Here is an 18,117-nt window from a genome sequence, read left to right on the forward strand (position 1 = left end):
GTTGTGTGGATAGGCAACGTATTGCCTGGTCTAATAGGACCGAACTATGAGGTTGTTTGCATACCAACATACCTATGATTTTCATCGCTTGTTTCACTTGCATGTCTGATTGTGCCTGTTGCTCTTGTGAGATCACTTTGCGCTTACCATGTTCAAATGCTGATTTCAAGATGTGATTTATGATGTACTTTAAGCCGCACTGTTTCACTCCAAACCTACTGTCTTTACTGTAATGATAATATACTATACTAGCAACAGTAATCTTGCTGATTTCATCCAATAACTCTCTGTTAAATAGGCTCTGTTTGAACCGTTGTGACTGTTTGTACATTTTGTGTAAGACTGTGACCAACATTTGTTTCCTGGAATTGAGAGACAGCATGAAACCATTGTTTTCAGGAGGGACATCTTCCCTGGTGCGCTGTCTTTGAGACAAATAGGTGTCTAAAAATCAACAACGTTGGGAGCAGGCCTCCAGATCTGCATTGTACGAAACAGAAAGAAAAAAATTGAATCAGTGCGCCTGGGTGGTGATTATATGCAGCTCCACTTCGTTACTTCCAGAGCAGGATAAAGTCACTGTGGAGCATATGGCACCACCTACCAGTACGTTGAAAGCATTGCTGAAAAAATCTATGGCTCAATTCTGGTACCTGGGAATAGTCTAAAGGTGGCAAATCTGAGCTTAGGAGTATCCATCAGAAATGCATACAGGTCTAGGCTTTTCTGTATTTGCAAGAAAAATAAGAGGACTCGGAGCAATATTTGGAGCAAGTCGATGAACCAATGAAATAAGGAATTTGACCATAATTAGGAAAGTGAGTGTCATCTGCGAAGACGTGAGGAGTTGGTGTTCTAACCGCCGCCCCTTGGAGAGCCAAAGAGTTGTTCAAGCTCAACAGAAAAGGGAAAGGAAGAAAACTGAACAAATCCCACCCCTTAATTAGAAGTTAAAACAATGCTGTTGCCCAAACTACTGGTAACCATTTGAACACTTTTTTCCCATATTTTCCATTCTTGTGCTATTTGTGACTTTGTTTTGATGAAGAGTTGATGGAAGCTGGTTCTGCTGCCGGTTTTATCTTCCAGGCCTTGCTCGCCACCCCTTCTAGGTACACTTATATAGACCATGGGTTCATGGAATTTTTTCAGGATAGTCAGTGCAGGAGCCCTGAACATGTGAGATTTTAGGTTTGATATATGTAAAGTTGATTACTCAATTTGGAGTTCTAGGCAGTGACCGTTCCTGCAGGCACCTTCCACACAAGGACAGTTTAAAAACATGTAAACTAGTCCTTTGGTTCAATGCTTTACCTCTGAAAGGTACATGCAAAGCAGGGCCAGACTGGGAACCAAAACCGGCCATGGCAAAGTGCTTGGCCGGGCCCCCCTCCCCCGGGGGGTTGCGGGTGCCGCTGAGCTCTTTGCCAGGGCCGGTTTTCGGCCGATTTTGTTACAGGGCCGATTTTGATGCCAAAACAGCCCGCTAACAAAAACGGCCCCCAAGGGCCCAAAACGGTCCCCCCACCCGTGCGTCGCACCGGGTGATTGCCCGGTGCCCGCTACGGCCAGTCCTGCCCTGTTGCAAATGATTGTGCCTGGACGATTCCTCTCCACAAATTAGGCAGAGTACTGTGTCCCCCAAAGTCTTGGTCTGCCCAGTCTATTCAGAGTCAGGTGAACCTTCAGATTTCATATTAATTTACCTTAAACATGGCGGCCGTACAGCAAAGTTACAATGTCTTCAAAGGATCCGTCGGGCCGCAGGTCCTCTGAAGGCACAGATCTCTCCTCCAGGCAAGCAGCGATCTCTAAATATGGCAGATGATCATCTGCCAGGGTGAGAGAGCTCATGACTTCAGCCACCCTGGTGTGAGGACAGGCTGCCCACCCCAAACCTTAAATAAGCCACAAAATGGTCTAAACTGACCACCAGGAAACATGCTTTGTGCAATAAAAACACTATGGAATTTGGATACCAAGCTGCAATGAAACACCCACAGAGCCTAAGACTAAAGCAAAACAAAAGGATCAGGTGAAAACCTTCAAGGACATTTCCACCCTTACATTACTTTTAGGGTTACTGGAAGGGGATTGCTCTGACTGCACTAAAAATAGTCTTTGACGCTTTCATGATGTAATTAAAGAAACATATCCATTTCCACAATTTCATTTCACGTACGTGTATAAAAGGATGGAGCTTAAAGTCATTGCACTTTTCATTTGCACATTTGGAAATTGAAGAGAAACATGTTCGAAGGACATGCTAGGAAACAAAGCACCTAGACCTCCACCAGGGAAGTGTGGACCTTATCAATCCTAATGATCATGGTCACTCATATGCATTTAAGTGTAAAAGAAATCTCTGGTAGGGAGTGGAACAGGGCTAAGCTGCCCCCCGTTCACAGCGTTTCTGTATTCCTATAGAGTAGGAACCCATGGCAGAGAATGACATCAGTAGCAGGTAGTTCCATCCTAAGAACTTCTTATGCCATGTAGCTCCTCTGCGAGTAAGTGAATTAGACATCCAAGAGACACTCTGGAGAGGGATCCCCTCAGTTTCTCCTTGAGAATGCAGATTCAGAAATTACACAAATGTTAGACTGGCATGATATAGGAATGAAGGCAAACTGTGCCAACAATGTGTTTGATATTTTGCAGATAAGGTTTTGGAAGGACTGCTGCTCCTTACAATACCCACACGTACTTCTTCCCCAGGTGTCGGGCCACGTCTGCTTTCTTGAACCCGTCCAGGTTGTACAGCCTCTTTGCCAAGCGCTGTGCAGCTTCCTGGTCAGCCTTGTGTCCGTTGGATAGGGTGTCTGTGCTCCCCAGTGCCAGTTGTTCGGTGCTGTCCATCTCAGAGTCTGAATCGGAGATCAGCTGGCTGAGGACATGGTCGCTGCAAAGAAAAAAAAACTTTTGAGACACGTTTCTGCAATGCATTGTTCTCCACTGTATCGAGGTCATCATTTGGAAGGAGACAGATGATGTTTAGGTACACATGTTAACACTTTCTAATTTTGCCCCCAACAAGTGTTGCAAACCTCAATGAAAATCAATGTGCATTAAGATGTTTTTGAATTTTTAACACAATATCTTAATTTGAATAGCTTCGGTTTGCCACTCGATTTTTGGTCCCATTGGAGGCCCACAATCCGGAAGCAATACCTGGTGCCCATACATGCACCACAACAGCCTCCAAGAACGTCTGTAAATGCTGCCAATATGTGGCCATCTAAAGACACTCATTTTTGGATCACAACTCTGGCCAAGAAATGCCTTATCATTTTATTTAATTCATGAGATAGTAAATTAAGTGCTTCAGAACCTTGAAAGAACTATTTTATTGCGTCAAAGGTTATTTTATGCTGATAGGAGGTCTGCCACTTTGTCACAAGGATGTTGTCATCAGTGATGTCATTTGAGATGTCATCAGTGATGTCATGAGTGATGTCACTGACCATGTCATGAGTGATGTAATATGTGACGTCATCAGCAGTGCATTGCACGCGCAAGTTATAGTGAGTCCAACTAACTATAACGTGGGAATTTCAATGGTTTTATGCGAGTAAAATTTCTAACTATAACTGGTGTGAAACCTATGGTTTTTTCAGTGAATTTAATAGGTTTTTTAAAATGCTAATTCCTAACTATAACTGGTGTGAAACCTATGGGTTTTTCAGTGAATATATATATATATATATATATATATAACATTTCTATGGCAAAATGAAACCCCTCATTTTGTTCCTTTTCAAATTAAATGTATTAAGTGTTACCACTTTATTCCAATCAAGATGACTTCAGGTGTGCCATACTTAGCGTTCTAGTTGTTCTTTAGAACACTTCTGTCATTGGGCTATAGTTGGGCTACATCTGGCTGATATTTGGGCTACATTTGGGCTCTTTTGGCTCTGGTGGCTATCTTGGGAGACTGCATATCAGAGTTTTTTTAATGAAATATAAGAGGATTTGAGAAGTCACTCAAAATGTGCCCTAATTTTTCTTTCTTCAGCACTAATCATAATTTTTATGGCAAAATGAACCCCCTCATTTTGTTCCTTTGCAAATTAAATGTTTTAAGTGTTAACACTTTATTCCAATCAAGATGACTTCATGTGTGCCATACTTTTTTCATAAGCAAGACTGTTAGCGCTCTAGTTGTTCTTTAGAACACTCTGGGACATTCTGTCATTGGGCTATAGTTGGGCTACATCTGGCTGATATTTGGGCTACATTTGTTTTTCTTGTCTCTGGTGGCCATCTTTGGGCTACATTGGGGTACATTAGGCTACGTTTGGGCTCTAACATATATATAGCCCAATGTAGCCCAATATATATTTTTTCAAAGTTAATTTTCGTAAAAACCACTGGAGCACATATCTTGAGACATAGCAAAGGCACATCGGGCTACCAGTCCCTACAATTTTGCCAAGTTTGGTGGAAATCCATTCAGCCGTTCGGGATAAAAGTGAGGTCGACCGCCCTAGGGAAATTAACATGGGGAAAACACGTTTTGGGACCCCCCTTTTATCTCGGCCCCCGCTTGACGAATCCCCGCGAAACTTTCAGGGAAGTACCGGAGCTCCGCAAGGCAAATTTGAGGAAATTTTCAGGCAGATTCGTCCACCAGCGCCAAAGTTATTCACAATAGAATTTTGAGATTTTGCATTGAAAAAAATCCTAACTATAACTACCTACTGGCGACCGCCAGTAGGATATATATATATATATATATATATATATATATATATATATATATATATATATATATATATATATATATATATATATATATATATATATATATATATATATATATATATATATATATATACGCTCTGTGGGGTGACCAAAAGTAAGCAGCACACAACCGCTTCTCCCCGTAAAAGCGTCTTTAATAGTATGAGCAACCCTCTTTGCAGTCTATTACAGCAGGAAACCGCAGCCTGGCGCGTTTCGTTTTACACTTCCTCAGAGGCTGTTGCGGTTCAGAGAAGCATGGGCGTGTCCAAATCTCCCTATTTATGCCGTGTATGAGCTGCTCTATATCAGAGTTCCGTTGGGGTTTCTGGGAGATGTCGTTCATTTGAATCCATAGATGGATGCTTCTTGAATAATTTTGCATAATCAAAGGCTCGGAATGAGCCCCCTGGAAAGAAGATCGCTCTCAATCCTAGGATGCATGCTCCACGTGAGTAAGCTCCGTGTATCAGAGCTCCGTGGCCCTCCATGGATACGAGGTGGTGCCAGCTCGGCGACTGGACCGTCGCCTTGAATATACGCTCTGTGGGGTGACCAAAAGTAAGCAGCACACTGCACACAACCGCTTCTCCCCGTAAAAGCGTCTTTAATAGTATGAGCAACCCTCTTTGCAAAATTATTCAAGAAGCAATGAAAACAACACGATCTACGCGTTTCAGTGCTCCTAGCACCTTGCTCACGATCACTTACTCAAATTTTGACTTGTGTAAGTGATCGTGAGCAAGGTGCTAGGAGCACTGAAACGCGTAGATCGTGTTGTTTTCATTGCTGAGGAGATCTGAATAAATCATTTTGTGGAACTCAGAGGGAGTGCGCCCATTACTTTTGTCCGAGTGGCGAGGAGTGTTAAATAATTAACGGCGAGGTTCTGCCGTAGGGACCGCACCCACACCGAGCGCTCAATGGCCGGGAAACTGGGAACCGGCGTGTGAAGATATATATATATATATATATATATATATATATATATATATAAAATAAGATTTCAACTCCAGTTCCGTTCAAAAGGAAATCATCCGGCACTCACAAATATCGTTCATTTAGGCTTCTTTATTAGGTTACAGCAATATCATCAACGCGTTTCGGGAGTCAAGCTCCCTTGATCACGATGTTTTTGCGTTATCATGGAACCCTTCTTTAATACATGTCAAGGGTAGTAAAAATTGCAAAAGGACTCACATCACAAAGTTCAGTTGTTTGCCAATTCGGCGGCCATTTTAACACTTTTATGTAAATCGGAAATAGGTATTTATTTCACAAGTATAAAAACATTTGTTATTTTGCTTAAAAGCAAATATACAAGTAGACAAATGTTAAAATCCCTAAATGAAAATAAACCTAAATCGGTAATGACACTCGATAAAAAGCAATTTGATAATTTAAGTGCAAGTGGATATTTTCACGTTGTTAACACAAACATGAGGTTCCACAATTACAAGAGGCCAGTGCCTATTTCAACAAATGGGACCTTTTTAACACCTTGGTGCTAAGGGTTTTCCCCTCTGTGTGCTGGATCCTTCATTTTCCCATTGTTCATGACAAGGTCAACTCGTCATAAGCACAGCCCAGGTAAAACCCATGACGAGTTGACCTTGTCATGAGCACTGAAGAGGTTAAAAATTAGGGATTATAACTTACTATACCACAAGTTTTCTTAAGTGTTTGCCATATTGTATTATCATTGAACAACTGAATCTTGGTTAAATCAATCTCGTGGCTCTACTGATCTCATATTCCTCGCAGATCGAAATGCGACTCATATAGATGGTAACGCTATTCTATTAAATCAACCTTATTCATTAGTCATAAAGTGCAAGTGCTTCCGTAAACCAGTAATATTCTTTTACTGTAAACATTTATCTATATATTGCACGTAAATCGATAGAGGATAATAAAGTGCCAGTGCTAAAGTGCGTCTCATTCTCAATAAAGTGCTAATGCTTCAATTTCAACAACAGTACCTCAAATATGTAAAAAATCCACTCATATTGCACTTCGGCAGAAAATTATCTAAAGTGTCCGTGCATATAACAAAAAACAGCATTACTCATCACAATACATTCCTCACTGAGCCAGTTCCATTTCTGAACAACATACTACCATCCATGCAATTGAAAAAGAAGGGAACCAAAAAATAAGACTATTAAAATTGAAAATTTCTGTCAATTAAAATCATTAACAAAAGTTTCCAAATAAATGCAGTTTCGGTATACTCGAGGTTGAGAAAACAGTTCATTATATATAAAGTTAATCAATTTAAGCATGTGTAAAGGTCTTCATCAACGTTCAATCCCTGTGGCTCCTTACAATTAAATTCTAGGATAAAATAGGTCTCTAATCTTCTAAGTTCACTTTTCCTATCCCCCCCTCTCCTCTTCTTCGGAACCTCTGCAATGCACGAGTACTGCAGGCCTAAGGGGTTACTTTGATGGTTCAGTTCAAAGTGTCGGGCCACTGGGTAAGACCTATCCTGATTAACAATGGCTCTTCTGTGATGAAGGATTCGCTGGTGTACAGGTAAAATGGTGCTACCGATATAGATCTTTGGGCATGGGCACTGCAGTAAGTAAACTACGTACTCACTCTTGCAAGTAATGGTACTTCTCACTTTTACGATCTTATTAAAAGATGTTTTAAAATCCGTGCGATTCATTCTATGTTGGCACGCTTTGCATTTAAAACACCTTTTATAACCCGGTTTGGGTTTCAGCCAGTCTGCATTACTCTTTTTCTTATCCAAGAACTCACTTTGTACAATTAAATCTTTTAAAGATTTGGACTTTTTATAGGTAATTTCAGGATTCTTTTTCACCTTTGGGCCCAACACAGGATCATTTCTAATCAGATACCAGTGTTTTCTGAGGATAGTTCTTATTTCCTTATGCTTGGTGTTAAATGTAGTGATGAATCTTGAACTACCTTGATCTTGCTGTCCTTTCTTCAATTTTTGAGTTCTAGATGGCTCAAAGAGTAACTTATGTCTAGTTAGCCTTCTGGCCTTGTTGGAAGCACCCTTAAGGACTGTCTCACTGTATCCTCTTTCTAGGAACCTCTGGGTCAACTCAATCTCTATTGTATTAAACTGTTCATCACTACTGCAGGTACGTCTCTCCCGGTAATATTCCCCAAACAGAATACTTCTTATTAATGCCGTTGGGTGGGCGCTCCCGGCATGTAGGATTGGATTCCCAGCAGTGTTCTTTCGGAACACGGTAGTCTCTAGTTTATTATTCTGGGGGGTAATCCTGATATCGAGAAAATCTATAGAAGTTTTGCTAGAATTCCCCACAAATTCCAAATTAAGAGAATTCTGATTTATTTCTTCGATGAACAGGTTGATGGATGTCTCCGTGCCATGCCACAGCACGAAGACATAATCAATATATCTAACCCACAGTAAGATATGTTCCGACCAGTGGTCGAGAGGACCCCCCTGAGCACCTGCTCCTCCCAGTAGCTGAGATGTAAATTGGCATAACTGGGGGCAAAGCAGGTACCCATCCCGGTCCCCCGCTCCTGGATGTACAGATCACTGCCAAAGAGAAAAATGTTTTTAGTTAAACACCATTCCATGATTTAAAGGATCATTCTATTCTGTGATGCAAGACGGATCGGTCTCCTATTAAGATAGTGCTCACATGCTCTGAGACCGTCTGTGTGTCTTATACTGGTGTATAAGGTTGAGATGTCCAATGTCACAAGAACCATAGTTGTAGGGTCCCAACATATATCAAAGATACATTTCAAGAAATCGGTAGAATCCTTTAAATGAGATGGGAGCGTTCTGACAATAGGATTCAAAAAGTAGTCTATGTATCTCGAAGCGTTCTCGAATAGACTGCCACATGAAGAAATGATAGGCCTCCCTGGTGGACTAGTGGAGTTTTTGTGGATTTTCGGTAACATGTAGAAGACTGGGATCACCGGGTTGTCTTGTTTGATGTATTTATGTTCATCCCAGCTGAGCAAACCAGTTTCCTTCCAGTGATCCAGTCTTCCATAAAACTCCACAATTACATTTTCATATTCCCTGGGGCTTATTCGCTTATAGCAGCTGTGGTCAGATAATTGTCCCATTGCTTCTTTCTTGTATTGTTTTTTTCCCCAGAGGACTATGTTCCCTCCTTTGTCCGAAGGTTTCACTAAGAGGCCATCTTCCATCTGTAATTTCTTTACTGTTTTATGGAAAAGAGCTTTCCTAGGATTCATTTTATATTTCTTTTGATTTTCTTGAAAATATAAATTTTTAAGATCTTTGGTTACATTTTCACCAAACAGGTCTACATTGTCTTTCAGAGTTTGTGGAAGAAACTTTGATGCAGCTCTGAACGGCGTTTGATCACTAGCTGGTAAGTCATTTCCATATACAGTATTGTCATTATTCTCCTCATAGGAGGTGTCACCCATTAGTGCTATCATATCCGTCAAGGCAGGTAATTCATTGACGCTGAGGAAAGGCTGTGGGGTATCCAACTCTGTTTCAAAACTAAATCCAGAATTGCTGATTTTAGTAGCATGCATTTTTGTCAATTTGAGTTTCCTGATATTACGGTAAAGGTCCATCCTGCTGTTTGGGTAGTTAAATTCATTAGTATCACAGTAGGAAAGACCTAATTTTAAGATTGTCCCATCCTCTCTAGTCAACGGCACAGAACTTAAATTGATAATTGTAGAGTCTTTGTTGGATGAGGTGGCTATTTCTTGGTGTTCGAGCGCAGAGATCTTTTTGTTTGCCTCCCTTGTGCTCCTCCTGTACCCTTCGCACCCTCGTCTTTGTCTTCTTTTCCTCGACCCCTTCCCCATCCTCTTCCTTTCCCCATGCGATGGTCTGACTGTTGCTCCATGATCATAAAACGGAATTCATCCGCAACTGGCAGTCGTACATCATTTGGCCCTTTTCGACTGCCGTCGTCAGATTCCTGTTCTGAGCCCGTTTCTGAGCTTGCATCACTGTGAATCGGCGTTTGTTGGGCAGTTTGTCCACTGAAAATTTTCTGGCGTCTGGCCATGTCAATTTTTTTGGCAAATGTATAGATCCGCCCTATATATATATACATGTGTGTATATTCACTGAAAAAACATAGGCTAGTGGGAAGTTATGGTTAGGTGAAAATACCCAATAAAGAGACAAGAGTGGTAAAGGATGCAGTACAATGTGAAAAAGGTGATTAAAACTAACTACAGGGTTTACTGCTTAGCTTTATTCGGGCGATGCAGCGAACCCTGTAGATAGTTTTAATCTCCTTTTTCACATCACACTGCACCCCTTACCATTCTAGGCTCTTCATTGGGTATGTAGTATATACAGCCATTTAGCACTAAAACATCCCGAGCTACTCCTTTTCAGAGAGGGGGTTGTAGCCGTATCATGACTAGGCATCATGATACAAGGAGGTTCCCCAATGATGAAGCATGCCACCTATGGTGGGTGATGGAAAGCGTCCTATAAAGGATGCCTTCTAGGTAGGTGTGACACTACACAGACCCGAGGGTTCATTTTGTGTTTCGGTTAAAGGAAGGGCCTGCCTGCAGGCCTGGCACGGCAGCCAAACCCTAACCTGATCACAGTTGAAGGACGTGCACATACATGTCAGATTTGACAGTGGACATTAAATCCAGGTAACAGATTAGCAGTTGCTAGAACGTCCACCACCTCTGAGTAACTTATCCAGGTTAAGATGACTTCAAACTAGGTTTAATATCAATGACCTACAAGCTTCTCAAAAGAAGGAGAATTGCAATAAACATGCCCTACAAGTGACGGAGAATCGCAATAATCATGCATTACCAGAACAGGTTGGAATGTGCTCTATGTAAAAAAAAACTAAAATAGAGGGTGAATTGACTTACTGAACCACATACCACAGAATTTTCGAAATGTGCAACACAAAAATAAGAGTTACTAACTTCTTTTGAACTGGTGTCTGGTAAAGAGAAGCTCAAAACTGTTTATCCTTCTGTATCACAAAGCTGTTGAGGGTGGTGTTTTGTAGGGACTTACAGTGTTACATATATGGTGGACCTAACAGAAGTTCCTGATACTTAGAAAAGAGGTTCTTCGTCAAATAAAAAAATAATGTGGAGTATCCAATTGCGGATAACGCAGAAGTGGTGATCTTTGGGGTGCACTACCCTGGGGGAAAAGGCATGACAACATAAGATAGGACTCTCCTAGGTCACTTACTAATGTCAGCTAAACTACTGATAATAGCAGCATGGAAACCAACATACCTAAGACAGTTGGTGTTACAAGCTTTAACAGGAAAAATAATCACGTATGACTTGGTAGACCAAATTTTTTTCAATCCTGCACTCAAAACGAACATGCACTTCTAATGATAATTAACGAGATAAAGTAATATGTGGAAATGTACCTATTTAGCCAATTGAGCAGGTGTGTATTCCTTCTGCTTGTGTGTTGGTGATGAAGTCTCGTAAAAAAAGAATAAAACAATGATGTGGGGGTATTGAGAGTGAAAGGAACGGTGGGACGATGTTGGGGTGGGTCAGGTTTACTTTTATGCAGCCGTAGAAAGGCCGTTTGTATAAAAGAGTTACTTTCGGAACATTCTATGACGCACTGGACCACGCCTCATCTTACTGTAAAAAGAACGGTATTGAATGGCATGAATTTTCTGTCAAAATGTCTGAAAGCTAGAAATGAAAATGGACGTTCTTCAACAGGGTTAAGTGTTTAAAAAAGAAAAGCTGGTGAGGAGCTGACACTCTTGATGACTTTTCTAAGTGCAGAGGACAGTCCCCAGCCTCCGAGCTTCTCAACACGTTAAATGGCTAGAAATCCACAGTTAGAGAGATTTTCTTCAAACATCTTGATTTCTCTTACACTCCTACAGGTTAAATACACATAGTGACCTGACTCAAAAATAAATATAAGAAATATTCTTAATACTGTATAAATGTGTGCCCTGAAAAATACTCTTCAATCTTTTTGCATATTAACTATCATGAGCCTAACTTGTGATGAAGAAGAATTCTGGTGGGTGGACTACTCCAAGTATTACAGACATAACTGCTTAATTCATATAACCACTGCACTTCTTATGTATGGTGTTGCATGGAAAGATTCAGAGACCACGTTTACCTATTTGAGGTTGTTATGTGTTTCTGATTGGACAAGGATAAACTAAACAGAGTGTGCCTGCCAGTGACATTGGAAATTTCAACTGTACCTGCTAATCACAGAGTCAGGCTGCTCCAGCAACACTGGAGCGTTCTCTATGAACTAAAATATGGCCAACTAATTGTACCATCCACAAAATGGGGACCGTCATTACTTCCCTTAGTCTTACACCAAGGTTTATCTTTGAAGTGGTACAAAATAGGTAATCCGGGTAAGTCATTCGTATGCAATTGATAATGTCGGTCAATATGGTTCTAAAGGCACTTGGATACCCTTCCTCAATTACATTTTTTGACGAGAGTAGGTGCAGGTTAGACCTTTTTTTCAGTCACAACTTCAAGTTAACGAACAACCTATCTCTAATCAGTAAATGATTCCACTGAAAATATGTTTCTTACAGTTAAATGAAATGCTTATCTAATAATGCTTCCATCCCATAACATTTAGTTCTGGATTTTGATGAATTTGGCCTAAACACTTCACACAACATTCTGCCCATATTTGTAGAGTGCACAGTCTGAAGGTGTCAGTTTGTGAAGTTGAGAATAGCAGATATGCAGATATGTACTGTTATCCACAGATTCTCATTTTTTTTTGTATAAATCTTTTTTATTGACATTTTCTCATTGTAATCATACAACTTGAACAAATCATAAGTACCATGTACAGCTGCTTGCAAGAGCTGTGATATCCAGTACAGGACTGTATTAACAAGTGAGATGTTCACCATGATACTGTGAGAAGGATCGTGACAGTGTCTGTATAGAAGGTGTATCAATGCCCAAGAGTCTTACTACTGAACAGTCTTTAGGCGTTTCAGACATGGCGTATCTTAGGCCAAACTGTGGATATAGGATAAAACAAAATGAGGACAACTTATTCAAAGGAGGGGTAAGGGAGTCGCATGAGACCTGCTGCCGTGTGTGGTATAACAGAGTGGACCAGTCCTATCAGGGCTCAATGGCTCAATGACTATTGGGCTTGGGAGATCTTGTGACCTTTTAAGAGCTAAGGGAGACTGGTCTATCCTTCCCTGTAAAGTACTGTAGCACCTGCCATCTTGATCAGCACTCCCCTGACCCTGCTCCTACTCACCCGTTAGGACATTTACTCTGAGAACTTTCCCTAGTCAGCTGAGACCTAGCCATTTTGGCTGATGCTCAGTGGAGCTACCTTTCAAGCTAAAGGGGAGATGGACTATGGATTCCCTCCTAGGCCATCACCTACGCAGCCGGTCTTTGGGTAAACTCTCCTACGTCTCTCCAGTCCTTATCTCCCTCCTCCCCTTCACCCTACCCCTTTCCGCTCTACCTTTCTCCTCTTTCCAGCTATTGACCTTTGCCCTCTCCCGTCTTAGCTCATAGTTCCCACCCTGATTACAAACTGGACTTTCTTCAGTGTGTTTTCCCTCGTCAGTTGAAACCTAGCTATTTGACAGATGCCCGATGGAGCTACCTTGTTAAGCTAAAGGGGAGACGGACTGTAAATTCCCTCCTAGGACGTCACCTATCCAGTCGGTATTTGGGCAGACTTCCTTTCGTCTCTCCTGACGTCTTTTCCCTCATCCTCATCGTCCCCCTTCACACTTCCCCCTTCCCTCCTACGCTTTATTTGTCCCCCCCTTCCTTTCATATCTCAATGTATTGCTTATTCTTGATGTTATGTGTAATTGTTATAATTTTCTGCAACATTGTGTGACCTAATGTAAAGCGCTCTGATACCTACAGGTCTAGCCAGCGCTATATAAAACTCATAAAAAGAAAAAAGAAAAAAAAATGACAGCAGCATTATGAAACGAGGCTATACATGCCTGGAAGTCGGTGCTGCTCTACCCATCCCATGAAGAGGAGCACTGGGTGTCAGACCGGGATATAGTCTAGAGGCTCCCCAGAGTTAGCAAATCCCAGTAACTTCGACACCATAGTATACCATTGAGACGCTATGGGAAACTTACGGATACCAAGCAAGTCCTCTCTGAGCAAAGCCACTCCCTCTGCCTTAGCCCAGTTAAGTAGTGACCGGTGCCAGGCTAATGTGTGAGATGCCAGAGGGGATTTCCATCTCTTGGTGATCAAGCGTTTTGCTACTACTACTCCCAAATCGAGAAAACGGGTAGTAACCCTGTGTTTCTTATTCCTGCTAAATAGGTGCAGTATACTCACCTCCCATCTAGTTGGGACAGCGCGAGATGTGCAAGTGGCCAGTGTAGTTGCCACATAACTCCAATATTCTTCTAAGGCAGGGCAATGCCACAACATATGGAGGATGTCCACATCTAGCTGACGGCATGGAGGGCAGGCCGCACCTGTGCTAAGGAAGTACTTATTGATTTTAGCTGGGGTGAGATAAGCCCGATGTAATACAAAGAATTGGATTTGCTTAAACAGCTGATTACACTGGATGTAAGTCGGACAGCTCCGAACAGCAATCCACTCCCTATCTGTGAATGCCCTCCCCAGGACACCGCCCAGCGGTGTCTCAGAGGGGTCAGGTCGGCCTCCGTGTGTTGACGAAGGGAGGACGCGAACCATTGTGTCAAGTGTCTCCTGGTTCCCATCACATGAAGGTATTGCAGTGTGTGGGTGGTTCCTTAGCAAGCGGACCCCACTAAGAAGACAGCGAGGCTATAAGGGCTCGGTGCAATAAAAACTGTACCAGGTGTAAGTTCCCTTCCGCTATGAGTTCGTGATATGGGATGAGTGAGCCATCTTGAAAAAGATCTCCCATGTCTTGAGTGCCCCAGTGTCGTAGCTTGGCTGATGTTGTATGAATGTACCCCGTGGTGTTCCTAACAATGGGATAGCGGGCGCATATGGGGTGGTGGTTCGGGTGAGGAAAAGGCTCCTACGAAAGCACTTATAAGCTTATGAGTAAGAGCGCGTGAGGGGGCCTGAGCTTCGCGCATGGATGAAAAACATATAGCAAGACATGATGCGCTATTGGGGGCTGCAATGAAGCTGTGTCCACCAAATACCGAGATGAGAGCCACCTAGCAACCCATTGCAGCTGAGAGGCCAGGTAATAATGCTTGAAATTAGGCACCACCAGTCCCCCCACAGATACTCATTATATGAACCTTGCACAAGTGAATACTCCTTTTTATCAACCTTGTAAAAGTGAACGGCTAAATGGATCCACCAGGATTCAAACCGGTGATCATGGGGTCCAACACAGATCCCTGGAACAGATACATTGGTGAACTGAATCACCAGACTTAGGAATACGTCTTACTTCCACAAACATTTTCAGAATGTGTCATTTGAGTTATATTTTTCTGGTGGAAGTCAGCTATTTTTTTAGTTTTGCCATAGAGGACGCCAAGCCCTACTGGAATCATGTGGCGCATTGGCATTACAGGAGTGGAGTGCGGGTAGGAAATGACAGTGCATTTCACATGTTTTGCCTCTGAAAAGAGGGTGTTCACTGCAGTGTCTCAATGATGCAGTGTATATTGGAGAAAGGGTTTCACCATGATGTTCTCTGCAACACAATGTGTACTTGTGATAGCCTAGTGCATTACTGTTAATTAAAGAGCAATTAAATTGTTGTATTCCTTCAAGATTAACATACAAGGAAGTTCTTTTAGGTTTTAGCTTAATTGCATAAATAATTAGATCTGGGATCAAGAGATGCTGCATATATTACAAGGATACTGCATTTCACCGAGAGGTTATGTGGCCAAGCAGTAGAAAGACGCTGGAGTTGGAGTTCTCAGAGTCAGGTGTCCAACGTAGGTTCAGGAGCACCAAACCAGTGGCAGAGGCATTGACCTCTCCCTAGGTTCAGTACGAGCTTTTGGGAGAAAGCTGAAAGCACAGAGCAGGCCATCTCAATCTATCTGGACGCCCTGTTTTATAATATTGAAGAAGTCTGATGAGACCTGCAATAAATATCCTTTATATAAAGAGTAGCCAGACAGTACTGCATTCCTTATCATCATTCAATAGCCTGTTCGGCTCTGCACTCGTGTCACTAATACCACGCAGAGCGCATGGGCAGATATTCCCTCCTCAGGGCATTGAGCCTCCCTCGTCGCCGTGCAAACAAGTAAACTCCCCGTCCGTGCGCGGGGTAGGGCCATAATGTGTACCAGAACATTCCTTATTACATAACGGGCAGCAAAAGAGCCTGCAGCCCTTTCCAATATAGCAACGTGCCTGGGGGTGCACAAAATGGGTGTAAGGGCGTGTTGTGCCTCCAGGCGCTTTCTGCAATACGTTCCCAGATGTTGCTTTTCTTTAATATGAGCTTGCGCCGCAGAATGCGCAATGTGTGCACCAATCTCTCTCCCAATCTCTCGAACGTCAGTGCCCCCAGCTTCAGTGTTCTGTGCCCTTGCCTGCTGCTCTCTTTGGATCTATCTCCAAAGCACAGCAGCGGCACTATTCCCCTCCACTTGCATTTTATCAGCCTTTGACTGCCTGTTAATCACTCCACTTAGCGACCTCTGCAAAAAAAAGGTGTCTCTACATTTGCTGAACTAAAAACGATGTTCACTTTATAACATTTATACCTATTGGCTTTGTCATTGCTTCGTTCGGACAAAACCACCGATTGATATTCAGAGTCTCGCGAGACAGCGATAAACACCGTTATCTAGAGGATGCTATGACAGCAGCAGCAAGTGCGCATCATTCAGGTATCTGACAGTATTAATGGGCTGTGCGTCACGTCCGCACGTTCTCTGACACTTTTAGATATGTTCTTATTTGGGCGTTTCCGTGTATCTCCACAAATACCTGTTCCTATCCCATTCTGTTTGCCGGGCTGAAATACCTCTTAGAATCCTGTGTAAAACATTTTAAACGCGTTAGCTGAAATCTCCGTGGTTAACCTATTATCCACACGAATCGTGAATAAGCGCACCCCAGAGACTACATCACAAGACACCGAGCTTTTAATGTACCTCGCGCATCCAGTACGAAAATTAAAAGCCCTACAGCAAAGTCTACCTCAGACACTTAATTTAAATCGCCGAATAGGGAACACGAGCCCAGAGTCAAAGGGCAAGGTCAGAGGTGGGAACCGAGGTTGTTTAATAAATAAACAGGGTCAAGTGCTTCAACATTTTTTTTTACTGTGTTCATTGGCTTGGTTTCATTACTTTGTACAATCCTCTGCTCACATATCCGGTTCTGCTGTCGCAGTAGCACTCTTATGGATTCAGATAACTACAGTCACTGTGTACACCCTACGTTCCCGTGGGCCTTGACATGCAGTTTCAGTACATGCAGGCAGAGTTACAGTACTCAATGGCAAACGGTTCATATCAGTGCGTATCGTTAGAGAGCCAGCTAAACAAAAAGAAAAGGAGCAATAGGTAGGGAAGAACACTCAAACTGCTGTCTCCTGGGGACCGTGGCGAACGTCTATGCGCAGTTATGTGCGGAGGACCTGTCCTGGGGAGGGGCTTAGGATACTGAGTAGGGGTCTGGGGCACGATGCACCACGGGCATGAGGGAGTCATTCATTGGGAGAAAACAATGTTAAAGCTCCTCTGGCCTAGGGTGACCAACTGGCATGGGTGCAAATTCAGGACGGTGAGTGTTTAAATTCAGGACAAGGGGTTAAAATTCAGGACAAAAATTCAGGACAGGAGGTCAAAATTCAGGACAAAACTTCGTGACAGAAGGTACGTTTTACAGACACATCAGAGGAGGTCGCACTATAGTATATAAGTAATCCCATCTATATCCAAACATATTCATCCATTTGCAAACCTATCCATCATGTATCCTTCCTTCCATACATCCCTCCATCCACACTTTCATTCATCCATCCGTCCACCCTTTCACCCTATCCATCCGTTCCTCATCCATCCAGTCTTCCACCCATCTATCCACTCATCCACCCAGCCATTTACTCTTTCACCCATCCAGCCATCCTTTCACTTATTCATCCATTCACCCAGTCACTCATCCTTCCACCCATTCACCTTTTCAGTCATCCATCCATCCTCCCTTTCTCTCACCATTGACCCTTTCACTTAGCCATCCTTCCTTCCATTCATCCACCCATCCTTCTACTAATCCACTCATGAATCCATCCATTGACCCTAACACTCATCCATCCTTTCACTCATCTATCCACCCATTCACTCGCTCATCATCCACCCTTTCACTCATCCATCCATCCTTTTGCTCATTATCCATCCATTCACCCTTTCATTCATCTGTTTACCCTTTCACTAATCCATCCAGCCGTCAACC

At 42.6% G+C, this 18,117-nt stretch overlaps 1 protein-coding gene across 1 annotated transcript in view; it reads right to left on the minus strand.

Annotated features, from left to right (window-relative positions):
• PSD (pleckstrin and Sec7 domain containing) overlaps positions 1–18,117 on the minus strand; it is a 1,068,830-nt gene that overhangs the window by 440,495 nt on the left and 610,218 nt on the right. Inside the window, exon 6 of the mRNA XM_086922229.1 lies at positions 2,708–2,902. Coding sequence (XP_086778355.1) covers positions 2,708–2,902 — 195 coding nt within the window. The remainder of the gene's footprint in view (positions 1–2,707; positions 2,903–18,117) is intronic.

The sequence above is a fragment of the Lissotriton vulgaris genome, chromosome 5 (assembly GCF_964263255.1).
Source record: "Lissotriton vulgaris chromosome 5, aLisVul1.2, whole genome shotgun sequence".
Lineage (NCBI taxonomy): Eukaryota > Metazoa > Chordata > Amphibia > Caudata > Salamandridae > Lissotriton > Lissotriton vulgaris.